Here is a 20,544-nt window from a genome sequence, read left to right as displayed (position 1 = left end):
AACATGTTGAAGAATTCTTTTTTTTTTTTTTTCACTACTGCTCTGCCTTTTCTTCACAATCTGTTGTGGTGTCAGACTTATTTTGATAATACTTGTAGAACTTGTCATATTAACAAAGTTATCAAGCAGAGCGAGCACTTGCACAGCAGCAGCTGTAGTCCAGCAAGAGTCAAAATAACTGGCCATAGGTATTTGAAAAAGAACATCCACACTGTAGTTTCCCAAATCCAAAATATCCTCAGTAGTCTCCAGAGCACTTGCAGTTTTATTTAAATAGCAACTGCCCTTAAACCTGGAACAATCTGCTCCAAACTTTGAAACTAAGGATAAAGATAAAGGGGGGAAAAAATAGATTTTAAAATATATATTAGGATTTATTTTTGCTGTGATAGTGTCGCTCAGCTATTTCTGCCTCTATGGAAGTGGTTCATAAAAAAGGATCCCCATTAAATCCAATACAATGATGGCATTTATTTAATGTTATATAACAAACTCAGAAATACTTGTTTAAAAACAAAATAAACCCCATAATCCACTAAGACTGTAAATTGGTGGGGTTGGAACAATCTTTTCATTATTCTTGTCCACAGAGCTCAATACAATGAGGCCTCAGTTCTTTGCTAATGTCTCTAGGTGTTAACACAATGCTATTAAATCTACTCAGTAGCCAAAGATGCAGCCAGTGGATTTATGTGTCCCATTCCTTGGGAGACGTGCAAATCCAACAGAATGGTTTAACGGCCGGATTTTTCAGCTGCAATGTCTGATTTTGCACGTACATCAGATAATATGCATCTATTTATGCAAATTGCTGCTGGATTTATAAGCACAAAACACTCGTGCCTGGGAATTCCTATTTGTGGCCTTGAGCTGGAGAAGAAAAGGATGGGGTTTGGGTGCCAGGGTCCTGCTGTAGGAAAAGAGCAGGAGCCACACTCTGCTTGACACCACTTTCAGTTTTCTGTGAAACTGACTGAAGTTTCACTTTCTGACCCTGTGTTGATCTGCCTTTATTTTTACACCAGAAATTTGCTAGTTTTGTGGAGTTAGTTTCCTGTGCTACTGATGTGGATGTGGATTAGGCCTGACAAGCCTATTTTCCTCTAAAAAAAGCAGGGCCAGGCTCAGGCTGGTTCACAGATACGGATGAGGAAACAATCCTGGCAAGACCCATTTCTCTACCCTATCCTGAGTTTTTCATCTCTGGATATATCAGATTTTTCCTCCTTAGTACATAATTTTTTGCAGATTTGCTGCTACTCCCCGACGCCACCTTTCTTTCCCTCACAGCCTGGGCTCCGCTCTCCTCACATGATACACTCATGAGCCCCTGGACATGAATACTGTGAATACTTATTTTTCCTCATGGGATACACTTGTTTTTCACCTGGGCATGTTAGTTTTTGCCCACTTAGCACATTTCCAAGGCTGTGTTAATTTTCCCCTGGATATGCTGCTTGTTCCCTTGTTGGCACATGGAAAGAGGGCTAGAGGAAATGACCTTAGGTTGAGACAGGGGAGAGTGAGATTATATATGGGAAAAAATTCCTGTTATGGTGGCCAGGCATTGGAATGGGTTGCCCAGGAGGTGGTGGAATCACCATCCCTGGAGGTGTTTCAGGGCTGTCCGGGTCTGGTGCTGGGTGGTGGTTTGGGGGTGGCAGCGGCAGTGCTGGGTTAGGCATGATGATCAGAGAATCACCAAACCTGAGCTGCAAGGGGCACAGATCTTCAAATCCAACCCTTCAGTGAACGCCGGGCATCAAACCACAGCCTTGGCATCATCGGCACCGTGCTCTGCGATGTGAACCCACGACCTCCCTGCAACGCCGGCCGGTTGTCTGGGCTTCCTTCCCAGGAACACACCAGCTTGTGGACGCGTAAGTTTCTTCTCCGGACAGACGAGGCTCCCGCGGATCGCGGAGCTCGTAAGCGCGCTGAGAGAAGAAGCGGCAGCGCCGCCGAACCCCTTTCCCCCTCCATCATCATCACCAGCATCATCATCACCTTCATCCCCTCACTCCCCCCGCGGCGGGGCGGCGCCTGTCGCTTTAAGCGGCGCGTGCCCGCGCGCGCGGGGCGGGGCGCGGCGGCGGCGGCGCGCGGCGGGCGCTTCACCTGCAGCCCGGAGCGGCCGCGGGACCCGGCCGGCTCCGCTCCGCTCCTCGCTGTAGCGCCGCGCCGCACCGCTCCGCCCGCCGCGGACATGAGCGCCGGCCCGAGGCGGCGGCTGCTGCTGCTGCTCCTCCTGCCCGTCTGGGGCTCGGCGGCGGTAAGTGGAAACGGGCGCGGAGCCATCCCCGCCGCGGCTCCTCCGCGCCCGCCGCGGCAACTTCGGGCTCGGGGAGTGAGGGTGATGGTGGTGGGCGCGCGAGGCTCCTGCCGCTGCCCCCGCCGCGCTGCCGTATCGCACCTCCTTTTTTAAAAATAGAATCGCCGCTGTGCAGTTTTTAATTGTGGTTTGTTTTTTTTTTTTTTTTTTTTTTTGAGCCGCCGCTCAGGTGCCGCCGCGGTAGCGGCACAAGTACGCTCCGCGCTGCGCCTCGCCGGAGAAACTTCGGGGGCAGCGGCGCGTCCCGGCGCGGAGCCGCTCCGAGCCCCGCGGAGCCCCGCGGCCGCGCCGCGCTCCCCGCCGAGCCCCGCTCCGCCCGCACCCGCTGCAGCCCCTAACTTTTATTTTCGCCATAAACCCAACCGAGCGGGCCCGGATGGTGCTGGGCGGTGATGCTCTGAAAGTTTGGGATTTTTAAGGTTTTATTCCCACGGCGGCTGAAATTGAAGGGTTTCTGTAGAACATCAACAAGCGCCTGAACGCGTGGCTACAGTGTTACAGAGCGAGCCGGGCGGCTGCTGCCTTTCGGGCTGGGCTGGCTGCGGGAACAAGAGCCGCTTATTTTTCTGCCTCAATCCCCCGGTGCCAAGTAGAATCCGTGAGGATGTCCCGAGCCCCGTGGATGCTGGTGGGTGCCCAGGAAGAGCCCCGATGCGCTCTCGCCTAGCGAGCACCGCTCTAATAATGGGGCGATTTCAGATTCGAAGCCCGCTATGCTCGGCGAGACCCTTTGAAATGTTTCCCAATGGCAACATCTTGCCAGCCGCGGTCAGAGTCCAACAGAGCCGCCGCTTCCTTGCGCTTCCCATGCAGTAGCTGGCATCCGTCTCCCGAGCGTGATTTTAAGCCGAGTACATTGGCTTGTGTTGTGCTTACTAAGCTCATCCGAAAGGACCCTTCTCTCCCGTTGGTTTCCGTGTGTGATGCAGCGCGGTGTGTGCGCGGAGTGTTTGGGGGTGCGGGGCTGCGGTGCTCCCCCGGGAGGCAGGTGCTCGCCCGGAGTTGCACTTTGCGGGGAAGCGCCGCTCCCCCGGCTTCAGCCGGCGCTGCCGGCTCTGGAGGCGGCGGAGGTGCCGGCAGCATCGCTAAGCGATGCTCTGGCTGGCTCTGCCGCCAGCCCGGGCGCGTTAGAAATCCCCTGCCACCAGCACTTGTTAGTGCGTAAATCACCTGGCACTCTCCGCGCATAAATCACGGGCTTGTGTGCTGTCAGCGAGTTGCTCTGGAGCTGGGGTCCGGGACTCCCGAGGAGCCTGGGCTGCTGTGACGGGACTGCCCCGTCCTTGTGGCGGGGGCTGGATCCTCTGCTCAGCCCAAAGTTGCAGCTGAGTGTTTCGTTGGCTGCTTCCCTTAGGGTGCTGGCACGTTGTGCACGATTCTGTGCATTGTCAGGTTTTTATTTGGGAATCCCTCCATTCCTTCCCACTGCCGGGGCAGGAGCAGAGCCTGGAGGGTCCCAGAGGCAGCAGCAAGCAGAGTCTGGTATGGAAGGGTGTCCTCACCTGGTCACAGACTCCTGTGTTTCTCCAGCCCTTCATGCTGGGGTCTGCCCAGTTTCTCAGTAGCAAGCCTCGGTGGTTTGGATGTTGCAACATCAGGCCTTTGCGTGTCTCCAGAGCGAGCACAGCGCCTTGATGAATTGCTGCTCTTTGTTTCCTCCCCTCTTCTGACAGTGCCCAGTATTCCAGCCTTCCTACAAACAATGCTCTCTTGTAGACAGGCAACTATTGCTGGCCCATTTTATTTTTTGCAGCTACAGTATGGATCCACTCCAACAGATAGGCACTCTAACACAAGCAACTTCTACTTGCACACTGCTTTACTGTTCAGGTTTGCTCATGCCTAAACACTTCATCACTGGGTGCAAAACCTTTTCCCAAATGACAGAAGTCATGGTGTGCATTTTCCTTGTTTTGGTTTTGCAGGCACACAATGGGGATCTTACAGTTAGACCCACATGCAAGCCTGGCTTCTCAGAACAAGACTACACAGCATTCATCTCCCAGAATATCATGGAAGGGCAGAAGTTACTCAAAGGTAAGTGGAATAAAAAGCTTAATAGCTTCTGCAATGACTGTATTTTCAGGAGGTGAAAGGAGGCTTAAAGATGCTGGTTTTGATGGTGAAATTGTCTGCAGAATTATGTTTGTAGGAGGATGAAACACTAAGTGGTTTACCTGAGCACAGTTTTGAATACAGATGAATCATTCCAAGTCCGCTGCTGTCTGCTTCAGGTGGATTGTTTGTTACGCCGTGCGAGGTCATCACTTCACTCTTGAGTCTCCCACTCCCACCCTGTCTGAAGGAACTCAGCATCTGATATTTTAGAAAGTATTTTTATGTATGAAATTCAAAGATCCCTAAATTATCTCTGCTTTGAAATGGATGATAAAGCAGACGTTGTTGTTGGAAATGCGGTAAACAAGCCTACAGACATTCTGTTCACAAATGTGGCATTCATTTTCATTACTGCCCCACTGACAACATGAAAACACAGGCAAAAAGAAACTACCAATTAGCTTTATAGTAATTGCAGGATTATAACCACTTTTGTGCTTGTAAACTCTAAGATGTCTCATAATCCAAATAACAGCAGATTATCCTGTGTATTGCTCTGTCTCCTTTTCAAGTTAAAAATAATTAAACTTTATATTTGCATGACACAGAAAAACATTTTTATTCCAAGAGAATTTTAGAAGATCAGAATCCCTCCCTCCCCCAGCAGTCCAGGAAGTTGGGGAGCACGTCAGGACTTGGTGCTCTACTCAAAGCTTTATAACTATTTTGCAGTGTTTTCCTGAATACATTTTGCTCACATACATGTCTCTGTGCCAGATAGCTGGGATTTCTGTCTTCCTCCAGACCAAACACCTGCTCTGTTACTTTGATTTTTCTCAGAAGAGAGGGAGAGTTGTCAGTATTCTCTCTGGCTTCAGCAGAATCCAGGACTGGACATTTTTGCTCTGCATGAGCTGGCAGTCACTTTTGTTTCTGTGCCCAGTTGTCTTAGTGTTACTGTTCAGGAATTCTCTTGACTGGCCTGGCATTAATTAGTAGACCTTGGGGAGTTTATTTTTAGTTTGAAGGGTAACCAAAGAGGGAATTGAGATGGATAAGCTCAAGATTAGGCAACTCTAAAGAGACCAAATACCAGTAGTTCACACACTTTGTAGCAATTTTCTCCAAATGTGATGGCAGCTTTACAGGTCAGTCTGAAAACTGGGTAGATTTCATGCTCTTTTAGCTTTGCAAATTTATTTGATAAAAAATGTTCTCTGAGTATTGTGGAAAGCCGTTTCATAAATATATTTGCTCAGAAAAGTGGTTTTTTTGCAGTTTAGTGCTTGATAAATTGTGCTGTGTTTGTGGAGGTGGAGAACAGGAATGGAGCAGAAGGGGTCTGCTCAGAGGCATTGGATGGCTGTGACTTTCACAACAGCACAGTGGCTGTCATTTTGTTTCTGGGTTAACTAATAATTTTTAAATATGAAATTATATTTACACAGGCTGTCAAGTTGATTTGAATGAAAATATATTTTTGTTTGATTTTATCCTTTAGGGACCAGTTGTAGTTTTACATTAGTCATGGCAACCCTGCCTCTGATTTAGGGCTGAACTCACCCTGGGGACATTATGTATCCATGCCCCACTTGTAAGATTCATGTCCTGATAATGCTGTCACAGGTTCCATGATTTAAAAGCATTTTCTCAACAAAAGAAGGAAGAAAAAAAGTGCAAGTGCTGTGTTTGCTAATAAGTAAACTATCAGCTTTGCACCTTTTAATCTACAGTCAAATACATGCTGTTGTTTATCATAGGAGGCAAATATATCTAATTAATTTATACAATAATGGGCAAGAAAATTCTTCTTCGTGCTTGTGTTGTTCTTTATATATACTCTAGCATGTAAAATTGGTAGTTTTCCAGTTTAGGTTTAATTTTACTTCCTAGCACTTGATGTGTCTGAAGCATAAAATGTTTATCTCTTTCTTCCATCTGGGTGAAGTATTGTACAATGGTTCAGACCAAAAATGAGTTCAGATTGCTTACATTATCATGTTTGATAGATTGACATATGTACTATTTCACACCATCTTACCACGCAAAGCTCTGCTGCCAGCAGCTACCACCATCTTATTCATCAGCATTCAGTAATTCATCTGCAGGCCAAATGGGACTGTTTGCCTGAATTAAAAAAAAAAAGGAAAGTAGGCAGAAATTCACCTGTCAGTGCTTTCCTGGAATCTGGGGGTTGGAAAAAGCGTGTCTGTAGCTTGGATGGCTCTCGGGGGATTTAATGGAGTGAACATGAGGTTTGTATGGATAATGCTAACCTTGTCCTTAGGAAGGTGAGGTGGGCAGTCCTGGGACAGTTTATCCCTGCAGGTTTGTCCGTCAGAAATCAGGGAGCATGCAGCCCTCAGCATGGTGGTGAAATTCCTCCACACCACGGTGAAGTTTGGATGTTCATGGTTCTGTGTGGCAATAAATAAACCTGGCATTTCCCTTTTAAGCTTTGCAAGATCCAGCTCTCAAATGTATGCACTGTTATGAATGCATCAAAATGAAAGTGTTTATAGTATTCTAGGTTTGAATCAAGTTAAACAGATAATCACTGCTTATAATTGGTTTATTCCAATGGAAATAGCTTAGCCTTAATTTGACAACAAGAGCTTTTACAGAGTCATTGTTTTATTATAAGTATGCCGTAAGCTATTAGCTACTACTTTGTGGTTCATCTTATTTGCCTGAGTCAGCTCTCTAACATGCTCAAAACATACAGATTCTAGCAGGAGCTATTTGTTACACAGTAATTAACTTGTTTATGATAAATGGATGGGAGAAATGTCACGGCATTTTGTTTTATGTATAAATGAAAAGCATCTGCATTCTAAAAATTTCATGTTAATTAGACTTAAAATAGTTTTCCCCAGTAGTGCCACAAATACCACACGCTGCACATCACTGCCAACACTGTGGCCTGATGATGGGGTGGTAGCTGAGGTGATTTGTGGGGCCAGTGCCTTCCTCAGAAATGCCATCACTGCATCTGGTAATGAAAGCTACTGGGGTGTAATCTGTTACACTTTTTTGTCTTTGTTTTTGTTTGCAGGATAATAAACTTAGTCTTGATCACTGATGCATGATAATGTTTAAGATAGCTTTGTTAAGTATTTTCTTCTTTAGCCTAAGGGCAAGATCTCCATGTCTGCAGTATGGCAGAGGACGATTGTGGCACAGAGATCTTTTCCTCTTTGTTAATTATTCATGTTAACTTAACGTGGTGAGGACATTGGTCCTGAGGGGTGGGGAGCAGGGCCATGTAGGGCTGCCCTGAAGCAGCCCAGCAGTGTCCCAGGGGATCTGATTCCTGATGTGAACTCAGTGTTTGGGAGTGATGGAGACCAGTGGCCTCTTGGGGAAGGAGGGAGAGAAGGAGTAGGATGCTGAAAGTGATGTGCAGTATGATACTTTTGCTATTGGCTTTATGCCCTTTTGGATTTTTTGTAGTGTTTTTTAAGATTATGATTGATAAAAAAAGATGGTTTTCAGAATTAGAAGTTGAGGTTTAATTGGCACGCCGTGAGGCTGTGGTGACTGGGAGTGGGTGGGATGACATCAGGGTGTTGGATGCATCATTTCTCCAGTGTGGCCCCACCAGGGCTCCAGCACCTCTCAAACACACCTAAACAAAACAACTCACAGCAGGCAACACGAGCAGGTGAGAGGTACAGCTGCTTTTTTGTGTTTTCTGTGCATCCCTTTGTGTGCAGTGATTCATGTTTCCGTGCCCAGCCCGAGCAGTGCCTGTGCTGATGGAGCAGGGGAACTTCTCTTGTGTGGGCAGCCACGTCTGGGGACAAATGTGTGGCAGCACACTTTATCTTCATGTGGGGAGATGAATAAACTCTGCCAGCATGTTCTCCTCTGAGCAAATGTATGAAACCAAAGGTAGCCAAGCTCATGCAAATGCATAAAAGTGTAATTGCTTCTATTCTAGGATTTTTTACTAGCATGATTTTTGGTTAAAAAAAATACATAAAAGCTTTATTGGAATTACACCTTTTTTTTTTAAGAAGAATTCACTATGGAGACAATCTCTTGTAAGTTTTTGAGAGATAGGATGTTCTTCATGGTCAGAAGAAGCTTTTTGTTCTCTCCACTGAGACTTCAAAACCTCCATCCTTTTTAGCCCTTATCACATCCAATATTAAAACTTAGGAAGGCTGTGAATGCTGTTTAGAAAATATTGACTGCATAGACCAAAGAACCCCAGCATCCACAGTCTCCCTGGGATAGTGGAGAATACTGTAGGTGGTGTAGGCTTCCCACTTTTCTTGGGTTTAGAGTCCAGAAAATACCCAGTACCCATCTGCTGTCCGTTTTGGCAGGAGCTTTGTTCCCACAGGTCAAGGTGTGGCTCTGAAGGATGTGTGGATGTCTGAGGCTGCCCTGCCCACAGTCATGCCTGTGTCTCCCAGGTGCCCTCTGGTGTGTCCTAAGGGTGCTTTTGGAAAGGGAAGAAGAGCCTGAGGAATGCTGGATTTCTTCTGGTGTTTGGTGAGGTTGTTGAGCAGCTCTGCTGCAGCCTCCTGGAATAGCCAGTGCCTTCCCCAAGCTGCTCAGAGTTGAAAAAAACAGAGAGGCTTTTCCATTCGTGTTTTCATTATTTTCTGGTCTGTGATTTTGCATGAAAAGCAGTTATTGCAGTTATTGTAGATGTAATTAGCTTCACAGTTCCCTAATAACATCTGAAAGTAGGAGAGCAGCCACCGGGAGCCCAGAACTCACCCTCACCTTTCTTCAGTCTTTTCTTGGAGGAAAGGGAGGCAGGCAGGCATCAGCTCTCTGTGTTCAGCTTGCACAAGCTCCAGTGGAGCTGCCTCTCAGAAAGTACTTCTCACATTCCACAGGACAACTTCTTTTAAAAGCAGTTTCTCGTGATGGGCACGTTGCAAATCAAAACCATCATTTCCATCATGAGTTCCAGGGGAGACCCTGGAAGGAGCTGTTGCAGAGCGGGGAACTGCTGATGCCTATGTATTTTTAATGTTGTTCTTCAGATCTAACTTCTGACACAAAAATGATGTTTAAGATGACATTTTTATCTAAATAAAATTGCAGTTAATGAGACTGGAGTAGTCAATAACACTCTGTAGAGTTAATCCCCTTACACTGTTTAATAACTGTATATATTGCTTTCTAGTTCAGAGCTTTGAACCAAATTCCTCAAACCCAAGCAAAATTACATTTTTCTGCATTCTGGGGAGTTAACTGATTTTTATCTGAATAAATCTGCTTCTCCAACAACAGACTTGAAGCTTCTCTGTTTTTTCAGGGATTTGTCTGTTAGAGAATTGTGCTGCTTCAAATTAGGCATTCTAGATAGGTATTAAGAAAGAAGATGAAACAACAATTTCTGTTGAATAATTTATTAATTTCTTTATTTATGCTTAGGCTTTTAGGAAATAAGCTGTGTCTGGAACAGTATCAATTAGTTATTTATTGTGAAATACCTGTTGTTTTCAACGCTAAGCTGATCATTTTAGGGCTTTTAAGGTTGGAAAATATTAATTTTGAAGTCAGTTCTTCGTACAGGAATTGACTGTCACTGACAGAGCTCATGAGCTCTGATCTCACAGAGCAGATGCTGAAAGCATTCTGGAAATTACGGTTTTTGCATGTGGCAATTGAAACTTATTTATTCTAGCAGTGAAATATTTTCTTGCCTAATTTTCATTGACCTAATGCCAGTTCTCATTGCCTAATTTCATTGATATTTATGTGCAGGCCTCCTTCTGCCTTAATTTCTACCCTGGAAATGAGTCTCATGTTTTTTTAGATGGAATTTATTTCATTGCAAACTCAAGCTGGGGAAGTACTTGGTTCCACAGCAGCATGGGCCATGTGCACAGCTCATAGAATATTTTAGCAATATAGATAATACTTAAAAGTCTTATTTGAAGGGCAAGAAGAGATTAAAACTACAGAGGATAGGATTTCATTGGAAATCTGCTGCTTAATGTTTCTCATAGAATGAATTTGAGTAACATAGGGAAAGAAGGGAGTTTGTTTGATTTGAGGTTAGTGGTATATTCAGAATTAAGGCCATTGCCATTCAAGTGGAATTTTTTATTTTCAGGCAAAAGGAAGTAATAAGAACTAAGACCAGACAGTGGTGTTTGAAAAGCAAAGACCAGTCCTTGCCAGCTTTGAGTGGTTTGCAGGGGGTTGGGATGAACCTGTGACTGTGATTCCAGGCAGATTTCCCCAGGATCCTGATGTGGAGCGCTGCAGGAGGAGCCTCTGCAGGCTCAATGCAATTGATCTGTATCCCTTTTTGTGTGTGTAAACCTTTTGTGCCCTGCCAAAGCTTCTGAAGAGGATTTGGCTTCACATTGCATTCTCCTTTTGGTGCCTGTGTGACCCCCAGGGTTGTTTTTCCAGGTAAAGCCCAGAAGTGTCCTTGGCCAGCCCTGCCATGGCAGGGTTTTCTTACTGCTCTGGATGCCATTATATATTTTAGATATTTTGTTTTAATATTTATTTATTAGTGTTTTTTAAATGAGAGTGCTGGGATTGTTTAGCCTGGGGAAGACTCTATAATTGTGTATAAACTCCTTGTGAGAATGTGCTGAGATGAGGTGCACAGAGGAAGGGCAGAACAAAATGGGGGCTAACACTGAAATACAGGACACTTCACTTAAATGTGGAAAGAAACTTTTAACCTGAGGGTTGTCCGAGATGCCATGAGGTCTCTGTTCTTGGAGATACTTGGAACCCACCTGGAAGTGGTCCTGGAGCCTGCTTGGGCTGTCCCTGTGCTGAGGAGGGGCTTGGGCAAGCAGCTCTGCAGCCTGCCCTGGGCTCTGACCTGGGAGACACTCTGCAGGCGAACAGGTGAAAAGACAGAGGGATGAACTGAGCTTTTCTTCAAATACAGATCACACAGCTTTAAATAAAAACATTGCAACAGCCTGCAAAACGTGATCTTTACTGGGAAATTGTGTTTCTTTAATTTCTTGGAAGCACAATCTCTAAAGAGCAAATAATTGAAACACCAGGGACCAGCATTCAGCTGTTTGCTTCCATTAATGTCCAGACTTAACCTAGGCATAGTTTGTCTCCTGGCATAAGAAAATGTAACACTTACATTGAAAAAGCACTCAATTTCCTCTTTATTTTTAGTAGAATGAAAGAGAACATGTGGAGCTACTGTTTAAACCAAAATATTTGTCTTATAACCAGCTACTTCGCTTCTTTCAGGAGGATGTTTGTTTCCTAAGCAAGTTTTCTGCAACATGAGAAACACTTGGGCTGAACAAGATCTCTTTTTGCCACAGGCTTGCGATTTCTCTTGTTTATGTTCATTATCCCTAATTTATTTATTAATTTTGGATTGCAGTTGCACAGAAGGAGCGTGAAGTGGCAAATGCTCTGGCATATGGGCTGTGCTGTCACTGGGAACACTCAGCAGCCCCGTGCCTCGTGACCCCGGGCTGCAGCATCCATATTCCCCTTTCCTGCTCCCTTCCAATACAAAATTATAGATATATATATTTTTTTTTGCCATGCCCTCGCTACTCTGGTGCTGCTAGCAGAGAGCCAGGGGCAGTAACTCAGGGTTGTGCTGCTCGCAGGGGTCACATCAGCTGCAGCCCATTAACACGAGCCTGCTAATAGCAGTTACTGTGTGTCATGCACAGTGGGGGTGTTGGAAGCTCCTCCAAGGACCCTGAAGATATGTATGGGCCACCCATGAAGGAGGAAAAAGTAAAATAGATGCCCTTTCTGCTTTGAAATGAGCCAGTCTGTTTTCATTGATACCCAGAAGCACTGCAGTCATTAAAGGCTATTACTATGCCTATTATAAATCACAATTTCCTAGCAGTTCAGAGGTTAGTCACAAATTTTGTTACAATGAGTTTTTCTCATAGTAATTCCAATCCTTATTAAACAAAATTGTCTTTAAAATAATTATGAATGTAGCAATTATCCAAAGATAAATAGTCAAGATTACAAGAATTGTTCTGTACAGAGCTATGTATCAACTCTCTCTGTCAGTTCATGTCTAGAGAATCATGAAAGGCAGGTCAGTGAAACAAATGTCTGTTACTTCACCATGTAGCAAGAAAAGTATATTGGAATTATTGGTATATGAAAGAAAAACATGCAAGCTTGGTAAGATGGTGGAAAATAAAGAAATTACTACAGGTGATAAAGTGCAAGTCAGGACTAGTTTGAAGTATGAAATGTAATAACCTGTTTGTTCCTCATGTAGTCAGTGGGAGTGAACAGATAACTGTATAAATGCCACCAAGAGCTGTTTGTGGTGTCACCTGGACCTGTGTGTTGTTGTTTCCTGGGCTCAGAACCAGGGCTCAGGAGGATTTCTGGTGCACACTCCTTCCCCAGGGCAGGAGCAGCTCCCTTGTAGCAGCTTTGTCCCTGATGTGGGCTTGAAGATCCATGGCTGGGGACCAAAGCCAATACATTACTTTGCTTCCCTTTCCTTCCTGTGAGTTTAAGTGGAGCTCTCTTAAAGCAATTTAACAGTGTTTGTATTTGTCATGGACACACAGAACAGTTGCTGATTTTTTTTTTTTCTCCCCCCAGCACAACTGAATTTTTTTTTTCAGATTCTCTAACCTGAACCTCTCATTGCATTTTGTGTGTCGTGCTTGGCTCTCTCCTCTGAGCCCTTGTCTTTGTTGCTAACACGATACTCCAGGTTGATGTGATGCTGCCAGCCAAGTCTCACAGTGCTGAACAGACAGGGAATATTACTCTGCCTGTTTTGCAGGCAACACTCCACTTGATTTATCTAATGTGATGATTGCTTTTTTTCTTAGCAGTATGATACTGTTGACTCATGTTCAGCTTGTGATCCAGTATAACCTCCCACATCGTTTTTTGATGAACTGCTACCTACCCAGTCATTTTCTATATGTGTAGTTGATTAATCCTGCTGAATCGTGTTACCTGGCTCCTCTTCTGTTGAATTACATCTTGTTTTTGTTTTATCATCAGCCTTATCTAACTGGTTTAGATTGTTTTGAATTCTGATCTCGACATCCAACAGCGTTACAGTTGTGTCCTGCTTGTGTGTGGTTTGCAGATGTAACCAGCATATGCTGCATTCCTTTATCTGTTCTGTTAATAAAGGAGTGAACAAACCCAGTTCAAAACAGGCTGTGGCAGAGCCCATGTGATAGAGCCTTCTGCTCTGGCCATGCACCATGAAAACATGCTCTGGGTAGTTATTTCAGTAACTAAAATTGGAATGGTGGCTTGGTGAGCAGAGCCTGTAATGTCTTGATGTTGTCTGCTGGGATCTGTGGAAACACAATTCCAAATGTCCTCAGTTGTCAGTACTTTTCCCGACTTTTATGAGAATTACAAACATTGGAACCTTTGAACTTTTACCATCTAGAGACGTTCCAGGTTAAAAGCCCGAGCTAGGTTCATGGAATTTCAACAAAATGCTGTTGCTGTTGGAGAGGAAGGACTCCTGGAATTCTCTGCTCACTGGGTTGTTTAAATGCCCCAACTGCTGGAGCAGAGCTGTGTCCAGGTACAGGACAAAACGTTCAGCTTGGCTTTCCTCAGGATGCTGGAGGTCTGCTTCTTAAAAGCCATTTTTAGTGGCAGAGCTGTTACTAATCCCAAGGTGAGCTGGAAGAACGGGATTAAATGAAAGCCAGAGCAGGGCTGTAGCTGGATGTGGGGTATGCACTGTGGTGTGACCTGTTTGCACTGATGGCTGGGGATTTCTGCTTTGCTGTGTTCCCACTTCCCAGCTCATCTTGGAAGGTGAGGAAAGCAAGGTGTTCACCCTACACAGACCAGCTGGGTGTTTCACTGCCTGTTTTTATAGATCTGTATTATTCACAGAGCTTTTTAGAAGGTCTAGCCCACACTGAAATATTTTACTGTTTAGTGTCTCTCTTTAATTTTGCCCATCATGCCTGTCTGTTTTGGTAACTGAAGAAAGGCAGATGCTGCTCCCTTTGCTGGAGGAAGAGACTCTCTGCTGAAATCTTCTGGAGCATCTCAATTTAGAGGGGAAAAAGAGCTGGGGTAGAGAATTTTGAGTATTTTGCTCCCAGTGAAAATCCTTTCCTGGAGAGGCAGAAAAAGTCATTGTTTCAGACCCTGTGTGCCCTGGTGCTTGACTTTTAGGAGCCTCATGTTGCTGGCTGGTTGCTTTACTCCCTTCAAAACAGGTTTACACAGTTACACATGAAAGGCAACTGTTCTGCTCATCTCCATAAACTTAAATATTTTTATTTTGTGCCTGAATTATTTTGGAAAATTAAGCTTCCATTTATTTACCTTTTTATGGGCTTCTGAACATTTTTTAATTGATTCGGTGCTTCCTTTTGGTCCTGTGTAGAGGCCAAAGCAATGTGGGTAAATGGCATTATTAAAAAAAAAAAAGGATTTTTCATGTTTAGATTTTTCCTTTGCCTGTGGACAGAAGGGACAGGTTGAGGATGAAGAAAAATATATGTATAGTTGATAGGATGAAGGAGAAACTATAGGTCAGGGCAAAATTTGGAGTGATGAAATATTCAAGGATTGCAGCTATAAAAAAATGTTTGGATTGCACCCAAAGATTTCCCCATCCTCTTTTCAAACTGCCAGAAGAGACCCTCATCAGGAGAAGTTCAGTGATCTCTGGAACGCTAAACTCTAGATGCCTGTTCAAATAACTGAATAGGAGATTGATTATCTCTGTGCAAAGTTTACTGAAAGATTTTTCTTCTTTTTTTTTTTTTTTTTTTTGTTTGCCTGGAGTCTCAGATATAAGAGAAATTCAAAGTTAAAAGGCAGGTTACTGGATCTGCTAGTCAGCAAACTACTCCAGTTGTACCAGGTGCTTTTGAGACCTCCTGACAAGAAGAAAGTGAGGAGATTTAGGTTGGGCAGGATGAAAATTTCTTCACCAAAGAGGTGGTTAAAGACTGGCACAGGGCAGTGGTGGAGTCACCATCCACGGGGGGACTTAAAAGCCATGAGGACGTGGCACTTGGGGCAGGGGACAGTGAGTGGTGGATGGTTCTTGGAGGGCATTTCCAAGCTCAGCAATGCTCTGATGCCCTCCCAGAGGGGCTGTGTGGGCAGCTGGCAAAGTTTGTGTTGGTGTTAGCAGAGGTTTCAGCCCAGCCTGCTCACTGAAGAGCCAGGGCATGGCCCTGTGGACATTCCTGAGTGCTGAGTTAACCAGAGATCAGTGCAGATGAGGCATTTTCTGGAATGAATCTTCCTGTATTTTCAATAAAACAAAGTTTTAATGTCCCTTTCTGCTGTGAATAGAGACACAGCAATGGGTGTATCCTACTAAAGAGCAGCAGAACCAGCACTGGTGGCACAGCCAATTTTACCTGTGCAGTAATAGAGCGAGTTCCATTGCTTGGGAGCTGTGATGATGAAGCCAAGTTCTGTAAATGCAGCAGTTGTGTCCTTTGGCAATGCACCTGTAAGAGGGAAGAGTTTGATATCTGTGGAGTGGAGCTGTTTGGGGAAAAAAATACAGAAAATTAAAATAAGGGTGGGTGGGAAGAATTGTTGTGGGTGCCTGGAGCCCTGGGGACTCCACAGAACTGCTGGGCCAGGGTTCATGTTGGGTCTGGAAGTGGTCCAAGTTATGGAGTCTTAAAGCAAAGACCATATTTCTGCAACAGTTTATTAACAGTCTGAGTGGTTTTTTGACCTTTCATCTGCATCGGGTCCCTTGTGAGCAGTCTTTTATTGCAGTATATCTGTCTGCACTTCCTGGAGAAATTTGTTGGGAATCCACACACTGAGAAACCTGTTCTTAGGAGAGCTGTCCTGACAAGGAAAAAACAAAGAAACCAAACAAACCAACAAATCCAACAGCAAAAAGTAAAGAAAAAGCTCAAGGTTATATATCAAAATCTGTAACACATGCTCAAAAAAAGTTAATATCTGGTGAATGTCAATTAAGTTCTTCCTCAGCTAATAAATAGCTTAGTAGGTATAAAATTTAATACTCTTAAAATTGCAGAAGCCTTTGAAGAACACATTTAAATTGGACTTGTTGGAAGAAGGAGATTTAAAACTGACCTGTTCAGAGGTGAGTAGTGCAAAAGATGTGATGGAATGAGGCTGCATTCCTTCAGTACCGAGGCCTTCTGCCTTAAGTTATTGTTTCCTGAGGTGGCTCTTGGAACAGTTTATTTTTAAGTTCTTGTGTAACACATCAGCTGAACTGCACTGGTAACAGTGACCTGTTTATTTCTGAGCCTATTTTTAAGTGTTTCTGAGGCTCAGCTGGGCTGGGAGTGGGTCACTGTGCCACAGAAAGAGCTTCAGGAGCAGCTCTGTAGTTCTGCCCGTGGCCACACCTACAGGTCCTGCTCACTTCTGCTCTTAAAGCATCAATCTGTTCCCATCTCAGGATCTCAGGCACCAGATTCCCACTTTGCTTCTGTTCTCTCCCCACCACGGTCACCTCTAGGTAACAGGTGAGATGTGTGCATGTTTCTGAGGGTGGTTTAGGCAGGTTTTCTAAAGTTTATGATGGATCTGGCTTTGAGAATTGAGCAGACGAGCAACAGAAACTGCTCTGAGGTCACAAGAAATGTTGTTCTTGTTCTGTTTGGAAATCAGAGCAAACCAGACTTTGCCTAGTTGGCTCTCTTCCTCAGGAGCAGTACCTCCTGGTTTTTTTCCATTTGTATATTTTTTCCTAATCCCAGTGGCAGTCATTTTTTTGGCACTTGCAGTTAGGAGAAAAGAATTAAGTAATACATGGCATTTGTTTTGGCGCTGGTTGTGACTCATAAATAGGGATAACATCTGTGCTGATAGTTTTTTGTGATATATAACCAGATTGAATGAACAAATTTTTCATTTATTGCTTTTCTTTTGCCATTGTTATATTTAGGGAGCTCCAGTGTAACGAGTGAAAATATATGCTTATGTATATTGCTCATGAATAGATCAGAATTTATATACATCCTGTGAATTTCAATTTGGCCACTGTATCTTTTTAAACTAAAAATGGCTTATAGCCATTCTCTGAGCCTAAAACTTTTTCAGGATCCTTCCCAAATCTTAGTCTCTTGAAGGCTCATACTGCTGCCAAGTCCACACCATTCTTTTAATTAAAAGACAAAAAAAGAGAAGTGAAACTTCCAGTGGATGTAAATCCTGATAATCCTGAAATGATGTAAATTGGTGCAGCTCCTTAAGTCATTGGATGTATTCTGACTTACATCTACTGAAAATCTGGCACATAATATTCCTGCTGGTCCTTTCTTCTGCCCAATAGCTGCTCTACACAGAGTTGGCACCGTGGACAAAGCACTCTCTTACGAGCTGATCGAGGGTGGCACGGCTTCCAGCACTGCTGATTCAGCACAGCAGAGGCCATTTTCCTGATTTCTTTGTGAGTTAGATTAAATTACTCTGCAGGCTGGACTGGAGCCACAGGCCATAGTTTTACAGCCTTATAACATGGTATCCTAGCCCATGGCATCTGAGAGGTCTGGCTGTGTGTAAAGCTCTTCTGGTTTGCTGCAAAGGATTTTTGGATTTGGCGCTCGGCCCCTTTGTGAGGCTCACGGCAGCAGGGCTGGAAATATTTTGATTGTCTTGTTGAGATACACTAAAGTGGGGCTCTGTTAATGGAGGGAAGGGACATCATGGGGGTCACGTTAGTATGAAAACTCCACAGTATGTGTTTGTCATGGCAACGTTTCTTTAGATTTGCCTTACAGAAATGCAGGATAATAAATAACAAATGCGGGATTTAATGAATATAACACAACAGGAGCACCAGTGAGGCAAGGGAAAAAAATTGGGGAAATCCACTTCCTTGTGTCTCAGTACAGGTACATTTCTCATCTAATCTGAGCAGGTTTGGAGTTGAACCAAAGGGGAGCTGTGGGGAGATGCCCTTTGTGGTGAGCTGGGATGCCCTGTTCACATCCCATGGAGCTGGGATGCCCTGTTCACATCCCCCAGAGCTGGGATGGCTGTGACTGCTCTAGCAGGCACATGGGCAGAGGCAGAAGCAGCTTTTCTGTTCTCTGGCAGCTGCTGGCTTTGTGTATTTCCAGAGCAGAGCCAGCTCTGCTGTGCTCTGCAGTAGGGCTGCACGACTGCGGCTCACAGTGAAATTTGTCCAGTTCTCTTTGGCCAAGTCCTGCTCTTGCTCTGATTTACCCTTTCCCCTCCAGTCCTCGTGATTGCAAAAGGGACGCTGGCAAAGGGAGAAAACAATTGTTAATGAGGAGAGAAAAGGTCAAACAGATCAAGTAAAAGTCATCCTGCTTCCAGCATAGAGAACAATCGACGCTGATCCTGACCAAGCCAGGTGTTGGACTGAAGTTAAGACTGGGCTTAAAGAATTTTCACCATAAGTTTGGAAGCTTCACTCTGTCCCTTCTCCCTCACCCGGCTTCCAGTCACATTGTTTCATAGCGTTAAGGAGCTTGCCTTGTATCAGGATGGGCACCCCATGTCTGGTTATCTTGGAGATGCATTATTGCCTTTCAGCTTTATCTCTGTAGTCTAAAAATTAAAATAAAAGCACCACCAAGCAAACCCCCTGGTTTTAATACAAAGATAAATATATTGTTACAAATTGAAAGTGTTTTTGATTCAGAACATCAGGCACCAATTCTCTGGGTGTGATACAGAGGTTAAGTTCATGTTGCTGGTTTCAGTGCAAAAACAAAAGTGGGCAGATCAGGAAATTTGTTTCTGAGTGGTTTTTCCTATTTTCTGAGCCCTAGTTCAGTCTCCTGGACTTTGGTAGAGCTGCTGCACAGAGGGTTTATCTATTGATTTCTGAATGTATTGTGCTGTTAATCTAAAACCTCTTTCCCCAGTGGAATTTCTATTCAGAAGGCTCTAGCCAAGCTCAAGAAAGTTATTTGATTTGGGGAGTTTGAAAGAATAATAAAAGAAGTATTGATGCAGTTGGATTTTCATGAGCTCAGTCTTCTAGTGAAATAGACAGGCTTCTTCCTCCTGTGTGTGTCTGTGGTGGTTGGCTCATTATTTAGGAGGAAAGCAGAGTATGGAGATCACTTAAGTTTTACTGCCTGAGAATTTTGCAATTATGAAACTTGTTCAGAAGAAAGTAATGAGAACAGTTTTGGTGATATAACAAAATATAAAAATTAATGGGTTAGTGCAGCTTTGTCTTTCCATAAATTTGTGTGCTTTATTTCTTAGCAATTGGGCCTTTCATACTAATTTTTAAACTAGTAAAAATTTAGTGCCAGTATTTGGGAAATCCATGTAATTTCCCAATAAGACACATGTGGCAAGGGAATTGCACCATATAAACCAGGGAACTTTGTTCCTCAGATATTTCCACCATCCTTTAAGTGTTGAAGATTAAGTAAGCTTTTTAAAAGAGCTGAGGCAGGAGAGAAGATGGTGCTTTATGGATCTTCTTGTTATTAAAATGTTCATTACTTCTGCTGAGAGCTGAATATGAGAATAAACAGTTTGTATTACAGTTAAAAAATCCCAAAAAGTACTTTCTGCCTTTGTGTGCTTTGGTGTTGTCTATAGTGCAGGAGTTCATGAAGCAGACAAATGAGATTAAATTGGTAGTGAAATGAAATACAGTTGAGGGGGTTTTTAGCTTTTTGGGACTAAGGTCCTGTCCAGCTGAAACCACTTGCCCTTGACCTCACAGTGCCCATGGCTGGTCCAATAACAGGTTTATTCTGTTTCATTAGGATGTTGTCAGGTCAAGGAAGGTGGATTTGTATCTAAAAAGAGATTCCTTGTGAGAATTCCCTGTCTCTAGAGCACTGTAGTTTATTAAACATGATTATTTTTTTTCCTTGGGTCTGGAATCACACTTGTTGCTCTTATTTATGCAAAAAATGCAGCTCTCTGGAGGTATGAGATTAACCTGAGGCATTATTTCATTGCAGACCCAGGTGGGAAGCTGGAAGTTCAGAGTATGCATGAAGAATTATCTGGGTATGAGGCAAAAAGTTGTATTAACTGTGCACTTAGTCTTTGTCAGCAGCATTTAGAGTTTCTTCAGCCCTTGTGGTGACTAACCTAGCAGAATTTATTGGTGAATAGTTCAATTTGCTTAAATGGGCTGATTTTCTTGAGTAGGCAGAAATTACATCTTCTTTCAGAATGTCTCAGATTCAGTTCAACTGAAAGGCCAAATCCAGATTTGACTTGTTTTTCTTCCCAAACAC

The 20,544-nt window shown here is 44.0% G+C and overlaps 1 protein-coding gene across 1 annotated transcript in view; it reads left to right on the top strand.

Annotated features, from left to right (window-relative positions):
• The first annotated feature begins 2,139 nt into the window (after positions 1–2,139).
• Positions 2,140–20,544, top strand: part of CDH4 (cadherin 4) — a 417,925-nt gene continuing 399,520 nt past the window's right edge. The window contains exons 1-2 of the mRNA XM_064391991.1: positions 2,140–2,272; positions 4,258–4,369. Coding sequence (XP_064248061.1) covers positions 2,207–2,272; positions 4,258–4,369 — 178 coding nt within the window. The 5' untranslated portion in view covers positions 2,140–2,206. The remainder of the gene's footprint in view (positions 2,273–4,257; positions 4,370–20,544) is intronic.

The sequence above is a fragment of the Passer domesticus genome, chromosome 16 (genome assembly GCF_036417665.1).
Source record: "Passer domesticus isolate bPasDom1 chromosome 16, bPasDom1.hap1, whole genome shotgun sequence".
Classification (NCBI taxonomy): Eukaryota; Metazoa; Chordata; class Aves; order Passeriformes; family Passeridae; genus Passer; species Passer domesticus.
The sequence above is the reverse complement of the archived record's forward strand: the minus strand, read 5'-3'. Positions and strand labels throughout refer to the sequence as shown.